This window comes from Salarias fasciatus, chromosome 17, assembly GCF_902148845.1.
Source record: "Salarias fasciatus chromosome 17, fSalaFa1.1, whole genome shotgun sequence".
Classification (NCBI taxonomy): domain Eukaryota; kingdom Metazoa; phylum Chordata; class Actinopteri; order Blenniiformes; family Blenniidae; genus Salarias; species Salarias fasciatus.
Genome location: NC_043761.1, coordinates 7052672 through 7068185, shown reverse-complemented (window position 1 = coordinate 7068185; position 15514 = coordinate 7052672). Strand labels below are relative to the sequence as shown.

The 15514-nt window shown below is 47.8% G+C and overlaps 1 protein-coding gene across 14 annotated transcripts in view; it reads right to left on the bottom strand.

Moving 5' to 3' along the window:
* sox5 (SRY-box transcription factor 5) overlaps positions 1–15514 on the bottom strand; it is a 204515-nt gene that overhangs the window by 39790 nt on the left and 149211 nt on the right. For 13 of the 14 annotated variants that reach the window (XM_030113519.1, XM_030113518.1, XM_030113520.1 and 10 more), the window contains 3 exons: positions 7296–7382; positions 1763–1935; positions 262–330 (listed from right to left, as the gene is read on the bottom strand). In XM_030113519.1, the coding sequence (XP_029969379.1) occupies positions 262–330; positions 1763–1935; positions 7296–7382 (329 nt within the window). The remainder of the gene's footprint in view (positions 1–261; positions 331–1762; positions 1936–7295; positions 7383–15514) is intronic. The other variant, XM_030113525.1, reaches the window with a different exon arrangement.

The window sequence follows — 15514 nt, the reverse complement described above, 5'->3', positions numbered from 1 at the left end:
CCATGCAAACTTTGATTTATATAATAAAGGCTTAAATCTACTGATTGTTCCAGCTTTAAGTGATTACACATGTTGTGTACGTGTGTGTTTGTGTGCTGGAGGAGGAGGGGCTACTCCTATAACTCAGCGCTGATTCAGGCTCCGAATGATGATGGTCCAGCACAGGGGAAAAAAAAAACTACAAACAGTCGCAATCACAGAATTGCTTCACACACTCACATGTAGATGGACACACACATGCACACCACAAGCCGGCCTCACCTGGATTTGTTGCTGCAGGAGGTTGATTTTGTGTTGCTGCTGCAGAAGCTGCTGCTGTTGCCGGGCAATCTGAGGACAGAGCGCACAACACACTTACACAGCGCACGTACAGTGGAGAAGCACGTGTGTGTTGGTCGTGTGTGTGTGTGTGTGTGTGTGTGTGTGTGTGTGTGTGTGTGTGTGTGTGTGGGGCCTGTGGGAGATGCGACACATCTGCAGGTCTTCCAGGCCCCAGTTGCACGACAGAGGGTCGATGCCCTGCTCTGAAATATTAAAGAGCTCATCTAATCTGAACTCAGCAGTGACACACTTTCTGACATGTACACAGGCGCTGCCGAGTGTTTCATTCTAATTGTCACAATTTTTTTTTTTTTTTTTTTTTTTTTCCCAAACGAAGGCAAAGTGGTTGCTGATAACTAACACAACCTTTTACAATTAACCTCCTGGGATAATTGAAAGTGGCTTTCTTTGTTTCTTTCTTCCTCGCTTAAGGTGTTTCCTCACATTTGCATTTTTTTTTTTTTTTTTTTTTTTTTGTCACTGTGTTTATATTGTTTGATTATTATTTCATTCCTACCGGTTTTGTAAGCAGCTTCAGCAAAATGACTAAAATGTAATTAACTTTCCGAGACGAAGCCGCGCTTCGCGAGCGGAGCGGAGACACCGCGGCGTGTGGAGGCGTGTCGCACGGTGCGTCCTCATGCTGTCAGGCTCGTTCAGCGCGTGCGGGCGCCGGCCCAGCCAAGGGCGCTGTAAGGCATTGTGTTTGTCACAGGTGATTTGTCCTCACAGCTATATTTCTGTGTCCCTCCGTTTAGTAAACCCATGCCTTCCAGAAGGGGAAAAGGACAACAGCAGAAAAAAGAAAAAAGGGGGAACCCTTCTCTATGCAAATACCTGCCAGACTCTCGCCTGGGAGCTCCAAGTGTGTGTGTGTGTGTGTGTGGCAGTAAGTGTGTAGGCCCAAGTGTGTGTCTCTACAGCATCCGCTCCAACGCTATATACCCTCAGCTGATTCCTGTGCAGTGTCCCTGTGTTCACGCTGCCAAAGGCGCATGTCTCTGGCTGCTTCAACACTTTATGAGGCATGTGTGTGAGTGTGTGTGTGTGTGTGTGTGTGAGTAACAAAGAGAGCAGAGGATGGAGGAATCCAGTGTGGTTTTGATGCATTTAAAGTCCATCCTTTGTTTTAATGTCTGCACACTGACACAGCACATGAGCCGGGCTTTAAAGACTCTACCTGTTACCCACTAAGATTTTTTTTCTTGACAAAGCAACTCTTATTTTAACAGTTTTAAAGGAAATGAGTGATTATTATCAAATGTTGCAGATGATTCTGAGGGAAATCATCAGTTTTCTTCTTATTAACATCCTGAGTTACTACTTCCTTCCAACCCACGATGTTGTCGCTTGTTAGGCTGGATATATCTTTTCTTTTCGGCATGTGGTACGCAGCGTTTTTCCAAAACGAGGCCCCGTTCCATGCAGCGCGCTCCCGTACCTGGTCCTGCTGCTGCTTGGCCAGCTCCATCTGCTGCCTCTGCTTCTCCATCTGCGAGGCGGCCAGCTTCTTCTGCTCCTCGTGGGCCGCCAGGAGCTGCTCCCTCAGGCTGCTCAGCTGGCCGATCATGCCCATGAGCTGGCGCTCTTTCTCCGCCAGGCTGTCTGGGGTACCTGCGGAGCGAGAGCAGGGGCGGGGGGGGGGGGGGGGGGGCAGAGGTCAGAGGTGAGATGGGAGCGCTTTGAAGAAAGAGGAAAGACTGGGCTAAGGTTACACTGGGAAGCGTTTTGATTGGACCGCCATTTCAAAAAAACAAAAGTCTCTGACTTTAAAGTTACACTCTTTATTACCTTTAAAAATCGTGTCTTTACCAGGATTAATTCCAAGTTACACATTTTGTGATACATGCTGAAAAGCGGTGAATACAGCCGGCGATTCCAAGGCCAGCGAGGATCACGGCGGTGGAGTCAGAGGTCAGAGGCATGAAGCAGAGAGACCAAGGAGGAAGGAACAATAAAACAGAGTAAAGCTATCCGTGCCTTGTTGGGCCACTTAATATATGACCGGCGAGGGATTTTGAACAGTGGGAGGGGGGCATGTTAGCGGAAGATGGGTAAAAGCGTGTTTGTGCGCTGCGGAGTTGTAAAACCAGATGTTGACTCATTTTCCTGGGCACAGAGGGCCAGCGGCGATTAATCAAGTCACATCCATCACCGCCTTTATGGCCTGACTGAGATGAAAAAAAATAAATAAATAAATAAAAAATCTGGCCGAGGCAGTGTTTGTAAGCACAGCTAAATGTGGTGGAAAAGCTAATGTAAAATCTCAGACAGATTTCGGTGTTGAAGAAAGTCAATTCAACTTCAGCCAAGTTTGAAAAATCTACATCTCTGACTGAAACCTGGAGCAGAACAATTTGTTTTTTATTTGTGCTGAATTAGAGGTAGATTTGGAGATGGGTTTTTGTTTGAATTCGCTTACGAGAGAGAGAGAGAGAGAGAGAGAGAGAGAGAAAGAAAGAACGAGGGAGAGAATGGGTGAAAAAATAAGAGTGAAAGAGAGACGGAGAGTGTGTCTGGTCTGTGTTTACCCTGCAGTCAGCCAACCTCCTGCTCACATTTAGCATGGCCTGACCTTTGACTCCTTAGATCCTGACATACCAGCTTCATTACACACACTGACACGCGCACGCACACACACACTCACACACACACACACACACACACACACACACACAGACACACACACATACACAAACACGCTTCCACACGAGGCCTAAATCATTCAACAGGATGTAGTTAGAGAGAGGCACACTGAGGCACAATCAGCGCGAGTGTGTGTGCTCATGTCTGGTCATATGTACTGATGTTTGCCTACATGCCTTTGTAGTGTGTGTGTGTGTATGTGTGTGTTTGTACGTGCATGTGTGGAACAGCACAATCCCTCATTGTTCTTCAGCTGCTACCTTTAACAGGGCCACATTCCTGGGCCAGTCAAACCAGATGAGGAGGAAAGAAAAGAGGGAGAAAGAGTAGGAAACGGGGAAGAAAAGAAAGGGAGACACAGCGGGGGACGATTAGTGGGGGGGGGGGGGGTCGGGTCGCAGGAGAAGGGACGGACGGAGCGAAGGCGAGGAGCCGCGACCGCGATGACCTGCCCTTTGACCGCCCGGCAAGGTGAGAGCCATCCATTTGTTCCTGTTGGTAGCTCGCCACTTCACCCTAACGCCGGACCCCCTCACCCACCCACCCACCTCCGCCCTAACACACCCCCCCCCCCCCCACCCCCCCACTCACCCCCCCTCACTCCATCCATCCGCCAACAATGAACAATAAAGGCAACTGTCGGGAGCGCTGGCTGCTGGAAAAATAAACACGCCGCTGTCCTAACTCACAGACCCACCTTTGTAGAACCAGAAAGAGTGTGTGTGTGTGTGTGTGTGTGTGTGTGCGTCTATAGCCTAAGTTGACCAAGACAAGAAAGAGCCCTGTGTTAAAAACGTTAGTCTGTTCGAATGGCGGGGGGGGGGGTGTGTGTGTGTGTGTGTGTGTGTGTGTGTGTGTGTGTGTGTGTGTGGAGGAAGAGAGTAAAAAGAATGAAAAAAAAAAGAGGATGGGGTGGGGTGGGGTTTGGGGGTCGGGGGGGTTTGGGAGCGGGGGTGTGGCAAAGGTGAAGCGATGGATCAAAGGAGCCTTTTTGTGGGGAGTTTCTTCACGGAGTTCCTCCACAGATGAGAACACAGTCAAATTGGGAAATTGCTTCTGTTTGGAACAGCGCCGGTGTGTGTGTGTGTGTGTGTGTGTTGAGGTTGAAGGACGTTCCTTCAACCAGCAGCCGGGATAGTTAAGTGTGAAAAAAAAAAGAAAAAAAAAAAAGAAAAGAAAAAAAAAAAACCCTTTCCATTCTTGATCTACAAGCTGTTGTCAAACCCCTCTCAGCTGCGGATCTTTTATCAGTAAACCGAGATATTTGCACGGGAGAGCGAATCCAAGAAAACACCAGGCTTCCTGACTGAGAAGATCGTTTCTGAAGCTCTCCTGCTTGGGCAACGAGAAGCTACCCCCCCCGTTCAGACTCTGAGAATTTCTGCGTCCGTCCCATAAATCAGCTGGCGTCGGCTTGCTTCCTCGGCAGCTGCGAGGCAGGCAGGTGGATCGATAACTGGTTTCCTCCATTGGTTCAAACACATTCCTCCTTAGGCAGATTGCAACGGCCCCCGCTTACCTACAAAACGCGCACAACGAATCTCTTTCTTTCACGTGCACGCACATGCACGCTCGCACGGGGTAATTAACCAATTTGTAACAATGTAATACTTGTCAGTGTGTCGGCGGTGCTAATTAATGATCCCGGCTGCACTGATAACTCCTCCCGGGTGTGGAGGGAGGCGAGCAGAGCAGGGCTGCATGGGAATTACAGCGGCGAGGGATGAGGGGGCCGGCGGCGAAGGTTCGACGAGAACGTGTGTTTCGGCCGCGTCCTTCCGGGGTCGCCAAAGCAAATCGTGGGGATCCGTCTGTCGGACTTGGCGGCGGTTTTACGCCCGCCGTTGCACAAACTGAGCAGCTGGGGGTTAAAGGCGGCGCTCCGGGTGGGGGGGGTCAGGGCGGTGACCCTTCGACAGTGGGACTCGAGTGAGCAAACGTCTGGTTAACAAGCTCGATTCCTCAAGCGAGGGAGACGACAGAACATGCACGGACCGAAAAGATTTCAGGAATGTACGGACATACAATACAACGTATACTTACAAGCACCAAATAACCTCGTTTGTGCAAATAACTAAATTTACTAATGTGGTAAATTCAGTACTTAGGTAACAGGATTAAGGTTGGATTGAAGTGGATGAGTTGGACGCGGCTTCTGTGATTCGTCTGGCGACACAGATAATAACTCGCTTCGCCGGTTCTGGGTTTAAGTTTTGCTTTCAAGTAGCTCTTCTCTGACGCGCCTTTAAAATCTATTTGGAGCCGCAGATGTCGGAGAAAAGATGTAGTAGTTTCTGAAGACTGCAGTGGCATGCACCGCTCACTTCAGCACAACTGCGTTAACTGTGTGCACCGCACGGCTGGGCGTGCGAGTCTGAGCTGCATGAAAGCGACTTCTGTAATGTCCAAAATGTTTCAGAGGTCGAGAGCTTGACGGGCGGTTTTCAAACTCAACTCAATTCAGGAGCAAGTACACTTTTATCAACACTTTGTGGACGAATGCAACCTCTTTAAAGACCGATTTGGAAAAAGTATTTGAAGGATGCTGTTGTTAGGGTTCAAAGGTGAAGACATCAAGATATTAACTATCTGCCAGCGAACTGTTTACCTCATGTTAAAGACACACTGCAGGAATATTTATTCCAGCACTGAGTTCTGTTTTTTTTTTTTTTTTTGTTCAGTGTGTGTGTGTGTGTGTGTTTCTGTGTGATCCACATGGGGCCTTTTACCAATGTTTCTCCTCAATAAGGCCAACGGAGCAGGAGGCAGTGGCCCACAATCACTTTGTTCCCCACAAAAAGCTCTTCAATGGAATTCGATGGGGGGAAAAAAAATGTCAAGGGATGCGCTGACAGTGTGAGAACAACGCACACACACACACACGCACGCACGCATGCAAGCACTAACACTACTGAAGCAAGCTGGTGCACTAACGCTTTCTACTTTTTGCATATTTCTATCGCTTCTTTTTCTTTTTTTTACAATCATAGGCTCATTCACACTCGCAGAAACACATTGTTATGTAAGCACACATGGGCTCAACAGACACCAAAAGTGCTTGCACGTCCTCTACACACACCCGCAGACACACATATATTGCTCCCCAGCTGTTGGTGTGTGGCGTGCCAAGCGGGACGCCCCTACACAGAAATGTCAGCGCAGCGGGGAGCTGGGAAAAAGGGGGTTTGATCAATGGAGCCCCCCTCTCAATGGCCACGCCGCTCCGCAAGGCTCTTTGATTACATATTGCTTTGCTTCCTAATGAAGCTCAATTACTGGAGGAGAGCGACGGCTTTGCCCCGGAGTTACAGCGGATAACAGCCGCTTGCTTCTACCTTTCTCATGTCTTTTTTTCTTTCCATCCTCACTTTTTCCTCACTCAGCGCTGCGCTCCTCTGCTCCCTTTTTGTGTCGATTCCTGCTCTCCGGTGTTAAAAAGGGCCGGCGTGGATAAAAACGGGCGATTAACGCCGTGATTCAATAAGGGGCTGATGGACTGGTGGGGACGTCGTTAACTTTTTGACATGTTGGCCAAACACAGGAGGCCCTGCTTGGTTCAAGGCTTCTCTTCGGGCTTTAAATGCCACTGAATGTCTTACATGAGAAATGCAACATATATTTATTTAAAAAAAAAATCTGAAGTTCCAATCATGATGCTTCCATTACGAAAAAGTCCTGTTTTCATTGCTTGATGGATTGTCAGGCATTATAATGTTTGCAATGAAGAAAAACTTCATAACAGAAATCCGGTTTTGAAATTTAAATCTCATAAATACATTTGACAGGAGTGAAAATATCAGCGAAAACCTGAGGTTTTGCGTCACAGTTCTGCAAAACTTCAAGTTTAACTTAATTTATCCCTTAATTTAGGAAAGCCCTTCCTCTTAGCATGACACTAAAAGTGCCGTAATTGTTGAATGTTTCATTATTTTAACTTTCAATAAGATTAGACTTTGTTCAATATGATGATGTAACCTCATACTAAAACAAACATTATGATATAATCATTAGATTGCCTGCTGGCAGCTGCACGGCGGCAATTTCCTCTAGAAACTGCATATTAGAAACCACTGAGACAAGCCTCAATAATCCCGTGGAATGATTTCATCAGATGAATGTAAATAACATTTACGACTGTAAAAATTGATCTCAAGAAGGACAGAGAAAAGTTTGGATTTCACACGGACTTAAAAATGCAGTTAGGAAACATACGTAGGACTACACTGTACATTAAAAAAAAGTTTTGTATTTACTGAAGAACCCAAGTTGTGCATGAGTTATGTTAAAATATTTTTAAAAAATTATGGCTTTATCCAGGACTGCCATACCTTTAATTTCTCCGATGTGCCCTGAGCCCATGGCCAAAAGTTTATCCTTCCAGTCCTTTGACAACAGCCTCTCAATGCTGGGGGCCTCTGTTTAGGGGAGGAGGAGGAAGAGGAGGAGGGGAGGGGGGGTGGAGGATGGGGGAGGCAGAGGAGAGGGAGAGAGAAAGAGGGATTCAGTTGGCTGGCCAACATGACAATAAAGCTCATTTAAAGTCCATTTGCTGTAATAAAGGCAGCGGCAGCTCAGCCTAATGGCCGCATCAGCAGGAGAGAGAGGGAGAGAGAGAGAGAGAGAGAGAGAGAGGGGCTGATAATCGAAAGAGGGGAAATCTGAAAAACAAAAACAAGTGAGCAAAAGGGAGCGAGCGAGCGAGGCGACGCAAGATAAAGAGAGAGACAAGTGGAGGAGAGAGGGAGACAGGAAAGAGAGAGGCTTTTTCCCTCTCACCTGCTGCTAGAGAATCATTAGCCCTGTGGGCCCTGAGACAAAGAGGGCCTTAATGCACCCGCCACAATGGACACATTATCAGCTAGCGCTTTGTTTTCAACACACACTCCACACAGACCATCACACACACACACACACACACACACACACACGCAAGGAGCAAATACGGCACACACATACTTGCAGGATCACTAATTAAAACCTGGACCATGGTCACATTTAACACACGCGCGCACACACACACAGTGGGGTAAATGGAAAAGTCACACACGGAGCGACTCAATCCTAAAGCGGGTGCGAGCACGCACGCACGCACACACACGCACGCACACACGTAGATGCATGTACGTACACAAACACACAGCCATCAACCTACAGTCGTCACACTGTCGCTATTATTGATGTGAACAAAGGGGAATGGGCAAAGTGATCAGACAAAGGAGTGAAAGTGTGAAGCAAGAAAGAGAGACGAGAGAGAGAGGGAGGGAGAGAGAGAGAGAGATGGAGAGAGAGAGTACTTTTATTTACTGGGAGCCATCTGCACTTGGGATGCAAGGCCTTGCTAAGGAAAGAGGTTTTACACTTTGAGTGGGGGAGATTAACCCTATCAGCCAACACAAACACACACTCCAATGCACAAACACTGGTGAAGTGCACACACACACACACACACACACACACACACACACACACACACGCACATCACAAGCTCATATATGTTGCTCCAAATACAGATGTGTACACACTGGTATTTGCTGACAGCAGGCAAAAACTTAGTTGGTCCCCCGGATTATATTTTCTTCCCATAATGACAGGACTGATTTAAGAGTGTGTGTGTGTGGGGGGGGGGGGGGGGGGGGGGGGGGTCTTAATCTCAGTGGTGTAAGGCTGCCTGCATAAATACACACACACACACACACACCCAGAGAGAGAGAGATGTCCGGTGAGTCGAGATGAACAGCTTAATATTTCTTTACCTCAGCTAAAAGACACACACACACACACACACAGACACACACCCATGACAAATCAGAGTCCTTCCACCTATCCTAACAAAAACGACATCGCTTAAAACTTCATTCTTTGCTCTTCACCCGTCTCTTTCCGCCTGTCTGCCGTGGAGGGAACGTGCAGAGACGACGCTGAGGGAACCACCTGGAGATTTCCAGGATTTAAAATGACACAGGATCCCGCATAAAGAAGAGCCGAGAACGTGCATACAAGCATGACTCTCTCACACACAAAGCACCTGAGCGTGTCCTATATTACTGTACCTCTGTGTGTGTGTGTGTGTGTGTGTGTGTGTACATGCCCCCCGTCTCCCAGGAGGCCTGAATCAGGTCCTTCTCCCCGGCTTCAAGACGAGAATGTTCACGCCCCGCTGATTACAACGGGCACGCGTTCGCAAACGTTCACGCACGACAATCAACCGAACTTCGAGCCAGTCCATCTCTCTCACTCTCTCTCTCTCTCTCCCCGCTGTCCTTGCCCCGCCCCCATGCCTGTCCTTGCATTTTCAACACAGCCAGTCAGTAACGCAGCGGCGGAGTTTTGGGCGCTCCCTCCCCGACGCGTCCCGGTGCTTTCTGTCAGAGGCCGCCGTGGCCTTCAGGGAATCGGTCAGCGGCGGGGAGGAAGAGGCAGAACCGGAATAGACGGAGCATCTTTAAAAAAAAAAAAAAAAAACAAGGGAGGAGTGAAGGAAAACATGCGTCGGAAGAGCAGAAGGAAGAGTGTGCTCCTGTGACCCCCCCCTCCTTCATGACAGCTGTCTCACCATCACCCCAACAGGTGCTATTAGCCCCTGGCACTCTCTCTCTCCCTCTCTCTCCTTCTCTCTGTCTCTCACTCTCATCCCTCCCTCCTCCTCCCCCCCCTCCAGCCCCCTCTCCCTCAACAATGACAGAGGCTTTTAAGCCAAAGAGCTTTGACAAGTGAGAGGGAACAACAAATGGCAGTGTCGCCTGTTCTCTTTCCATTGCACTCCCTCTCTGTCTCCATCTCCTAGTTATTATTTTTATTTATTAACAGGGCTGCAGCCATTGTCCCCAGTGACAGGCCGCGGCCACTTTAACTATTAATAAAAGCCAAGAGGCTCTTTCATTGTGCAGCGGATGGCAAAATGGGAGGAAATGGGCAGGAGGAGCCAGAGAGAAGAGAAGAGAAGAGAAGAGAAGAGAAGAGAAGAGAAGAGAAGAGAAGGGTCCACATTCTGCATCTTTAACTCAAACCTAGATTGATGAGACGAACGCTATGAAAAATGAATCATGAAAATCCATATTACATCGCCGTGTCTTATGGGAACAATACATTAACGTCCATTCGGCGCAGGCATTACTAAGACTTCCTATTTCGACTCAGTGTGTGATCATCATTCTCATATTTTACATTTCATGCTCTGCAAAACTTCAGGTTTTTAAAAATAAAACACTTGACAGCTGAATGGAAACAAGGCTTGCATCTACTGCAGCTAATTAAAGCCAAGAATCACATAATAAAGGAGGACAGCACAACTCCTTTCCATGAAAAACCCCGAGACGCTACTCCCTGTCCTCGTGACGTATGGGACGCCGGAGTGTGTGCCCATTCGCGCTCGTATGTTCGCATTGTGTGAGGTAAGCGGGTGGAGCGTCGGTGCCCACGCAGAGGCGTGCGCCACATATTTGCAGGGCAGGGCGCTGCGAGCCAAGGGCGAGGGAGGGTACCCGCATCACCTTCCACAAAAAAAGTGTGAGGGGAATTGTTCAGCTGTTGAAATGTGTTTATGCTTAAACTCCTCCAGAGTGTTACTTCTTCAGTTTTCCTCTTAAATAACTCAAGTGACGTCTGAAAGGATCACATATGAATTCTCCACCAGCTTGTTCCAGCTTCTTATTAAAGCTGTATGATGTTCATTCTGAATAAAATATCAAACACTCCACTTAGATCTGTTTTTTGTTTTCTACATGTCCGGCTCTTCTCGGACTTCCTTGTGACCAGAGAAGATTAATCAGTAGCGAAACAGGAGGAAACATCCCTCCTTGCGCTGCTTTTCTGTACAGTACAAGCTGCCTGTGTGTCCCGCTGGTGTATTTTCATGCGTAAGCGCACAAATTCATCTGAGGGTGACGTTCTGATTCGGATCCTGCATGGCTGAAGGGAATTCTGGGAAAAGCAGAGGGGGGAAAACGCTGACAATAACTCTGGAATCGTCGGCTATTATTTTGGCTCATTGGCTCAAACGGAGTCAAGCTGCTGCCCTGCAGCCGAGCCAAAACAACCCCGTCCACCTGCCGAGAGAGAGAGAAACTGTGTGTGCGCGTGTGTGTGTGTGTGTGTGTGTGTGTGTGTGTGTGTGTGTGGGTTACAGCGAGCCCCCATCCGGCTTTTGGATCCACAGTGAGCTTTGGTTCAGAAGCTGCTGGAGAGAGAAGGAGAAAGGGAAAGAGAGAGAGAGAGAGAGAGAGAGAGAGGGAGGAGACTCGACCTCAGTCCAACTCGCTTCAACCAGCCTCACAAACAATACCATCTCTCTCTCACTTTCTATTTTTCACTCAGACGTTTTGCCCTGAGTCACCACAAGCAGCCAGCTCTATTTTTCCTATTATCTCATATTTGTGAAGACTGGAGACCTTTAGAGGAAAAGGGAGGAGGGGGGGGGGGGGGGGGGGGGGGGGGGAGGAGGAGGTGGTGGAGTGGGTGTGTGGAAAGAGAGAGAGAGAGAGAGAGAGAGAGAGAGAAAGGGAGGAAAAGAGAGAGTATGAGAGACGGAGAGCCCGGGCCCTCGGGTAGGCAACAAAGGGGCCTCTGTGCCAGCGCCAGGCCCAGCCGGGCTGAGAGGAGGGTGGAGGATGAAGGAGGAGAACCGAGACAAGGCGGAGGAGGAGGCGGTGGAGGAGGGCCCACAGGAAAAGGCCCTGGCTTGGGACCCGTGGCCGGCGCTTATATCCCCGAAAAACAGGCTCCACATTGACTCAGGCCTTGGCAGCCAAGGGGAGGCTCCAGCAGCTACTCCCCAAACCCCCAACCCCTCCACCCACCCAACTCTCTTTTCCTTCTTCATTCTCCTCCTCTCTCAAAACTGAGCAGGGGTCAGCATTGAATAAGCAATTATACAAGCACTGGTGGAGTTTGTCTAAGGCTGCCACCCTGAACACTGCAGTATTGAGATGGCAGGAAGGAGTAACGGCGAGCGAGGGCGAGGAGCCGAAATGAGCTGAGCGCCGACTTCTTGTCGTTTGAAAAAAAATGAAGTCTGGCGGCGGTCGGAGACAGACAGAAAGAGCATGTTTACATGTGATTTTAAGACTGGTCTGTAATCGGATCAAGATGCAATAGTGGTGTTAATGCTTTAACAAGGTTATTTTAACTGAGTTTAAGTCAAAATCAAACAGGCCGAAAAGATCTGATGAACTCATCAATATCGTTTTTTACAAAAAAAAAGCAAAGAAAATCTCTTTAAATGAGCATTTAATACAGCTATGGTCCCGTGACACTCCGACAATCTGGGTCACACTGTGAGAACAGTAACAAATCGATGCCATCTTGAGGAGGCAACACACCTGCTCACGGACTCACACTTTTTTATTCAAACAAAAAAAGGAAGAAGAAAAAGAAAGAAGCGAAGTCATAGCCTCAAGCTGCGCCACAAATTACCTGTCCTCATATTTCACCTAAATCAGCAAGGCTCGTTCTAGTAATGAATACCTACGGTTTTTTTGGTTTGGCGGTTTTTCAACTCCAGCTTGTTTTTTTTCTCACTTTTTTAACACATTTAAATTGATGATAAAAGTCAACGCCACTTCATCACCAGGAGCTGCAGTCAAAAGGATCACACACATTGACAGCTTCGCCACCAAACATAAAGTCCGAGGGCCAAAACCGGCCTGCAACTGGCTCTAATCCGTCCGGCCAAACCACCAAGCAAATTGTAAAAAAAAAAAAAAAAAAAAAAAAAATTCAAAGAACACAACACCATGCAGACTAAAAAGAAAATTGTTTTAACGTCTTTTCATCCCGGTGTAACTCAATCACCCACTTTCCATCTGCGTAACATATAGTGGTGTTTTCTTTTGAGAAAAAAGAGGTAAAATAAAGCGGTGCTGGTGTTTGCAGACCGAAATCTGTTGGTAGTGGAAGAAATCGACTGAAAGACCAGATCTTCTGCGTTAAGGGGACGTTGAAAGAGACCTCTAAAAAGCAGAATTTGGAATCCGACTCCTCACTTATTTACACCCTCTTGATACTGCAGCTTTTTGCTTCTCAGTCTGGCTATTCCCCTCCGCGCTGACGGCGCCAGCACGCTCTATTACGAAATGATGATGTTGATATTTTGATGATCAATTCATGTCTGGTTGAGCTGGGCCATGTGTCTGGACACATTTTCATCGATTCCTTCTAAAGACAGTCCAATCGTTCCAAAGCGAGGAGGGCCGTGCCAAGATTATGGGCAGTCTCTTGTCACAAAAAAAAAAAAAAAAAAAAAAAAGGAGAAAGAAAAAAATACAGGGGCACTATATGGCGGCTCGAGAGAGGAGAAAGAGATAGAGAAGGAGATGTATCAAAAAGCTTTTTGTCCAAGCCCACCTCGCACCACCACCTCCGCAAGGTTAGCTGCTAAAAGTACCAATTACTGGCTTGTTGTTGGGGAGAACGGCGCTTGGCAACAGTTGCGGCGGTGGACGGGCCTCTGTGTAAACACTAAAATCCCTCTTCTACCTCCTCCTCTTCCTCCTCCTCACTTTCTAACCCCCCCCCCCCCCCCCCCCCCCCCCCCCCCCCCACCCCCCTCCCCAGTGCTCCCCGTCTCCCACTGAAGCAGAGGACCGCGGCGAGGAAAAAGACAGAGATGGAGAATCGCCGGAGCGCCGGAGACCCGCTCCCTGATCGGTCTCGGCGGTCCGTGGTGACTTCTCCATTCAGAAGCTGCTCCAACTTCAGTTATTAATAAACGCCCGGACCACTACAGGCAGGCTTTTGGGGGGGGTGAGGGGGGGGGGGGAGAGACAGCGGCGAGCAAACACAAATTGAAAGTTTCTGGCACTCGCTCACACGACGAGCAACACGACATCAGCTTCAGAGAGTTATGAGTCTGTTATTCACCTTGTAAAGTAAGTTGGGTTTTTTTTTTTTTTTTTTTTTTTTTTTTTTTTTTGGGTGAAGCGACGAGGGACATATGGTCCCCTCCCCCCCCCCTTCCCCACCCAAAATCACTGTGACAATCACAGTCGTGCCTCCAAAACATATTTTGGAGCGACACACCTGTTATACAGAAAACTGCAAACAGTCGCGCACGCCGTCTCTTGCCAAAACACCTGAAGTCTAACTGTGGTGGGGTTTCTTTCCTCCTCTTTTTTTTTTTTTTTTTAATGGTTCACTTATAAAAAGGGACAAATGGAAACCCCTCCCCCCCCCAATCCATCAATGTGAGGTGACGATTCCGCAAATATATAAAAAGGAGATTCAACTCAACCCGCACATAACAACAGATGTAGTGGGATTTATTTCAGCTTCATTCTAATATTAGAGGTTGCGCGGACATATAGTTACACGTTTCCATTAAATCCGAGATTCTAAGAATAGCCCACAGCACATAAAGTGAAAATTTACAAGGGTGTCAGTCAACAATTTAATAAATTGAAAATCCATTTATCTGAATACAGAGTTCTGCCCTTCACTCCACTGCCTTTCCCTAACAGATGGTGTTGTGGGTGCTTATGTCCAATTTGATTTGAACCAAACCCTCAGCCAATTTTTACACTGGCATGAAATCTCAGCGAGCCAGATCCACACACTGGCAGTCAGAAATAGCAGCGGAGAGGGCGCGACATTGTGAAAGAACGATGAAGGGCAAAATCTGGAGCGACATTCGAGAAAGTCGCAGGAAAACTTTCCTTGTTGTTTCGATTCGCTCATGTGTCGATGTTGTTGTTGTTGTTGTGTATTTTTTTCTCCCCCCCCCTCTCTTTTCCTTTCCTGCCCTCCTCTGCGTGTTGTTTTTGTGCCGAGCTGGTGAAATTAGCGATGCTATCTTAATGCTATTTTTTTTTTTTGCTGGAGACAGAGAAACGTTCCTTTCACACACACACACACACACCACCATTTTCCCAATTGCCTCTGTGACCTCCATTATCATTAAATGGTGTTTGATAGCATCTCGACATTTGAATCCGCTGCGGACTAATTCAGCCCGGGCCCCTGATAGCCACTGCCACCGCACCTTATTAGGGACAAGCTATGGGGACCGAACACAGATCCCATTTTCATTTTACCGCCCCATACTTTACGGGCTGAAGGGAGCGAGTGTCAGGCCCGGTACTGATAACCACCAAACACTGCCTGCTAATTGCACCGGTTAACAAACAGAGCCTCACGAGAGACGTTTGAATAGATAATGGAAGTTCACACGCAACAATAGGTCATGCTGTATTTAAGGCTAAATGAACTCCCTGTGGAGGCTGGGAAAGGCCGCTCTCAGAAACGCTCCTTTATACTTGTAGATTTTTAGCAATCAGATGATCCAAAATGTTGAAGTCATCCAAGGGTCATGATATAATCTCAATTAAACCTAAAATCGACTGGATTTAATCTCTCAAACGCCTAAATATAATCTGTGGAGTTCTGTAGTTTTGTGGAAACAGCTGATTGCTGTCGTTATCCTCTCGATCAACCAGTCAGATGAGCCCAATACGAAGGTGGAGACAGGTGAAAAGTCTGTTCGGTCAGACTGAAGCCAGAACCAGGAAAAGGTTGTGTTCGTAGTGGCCTGCACTCTTTTAATGCACGCACATCT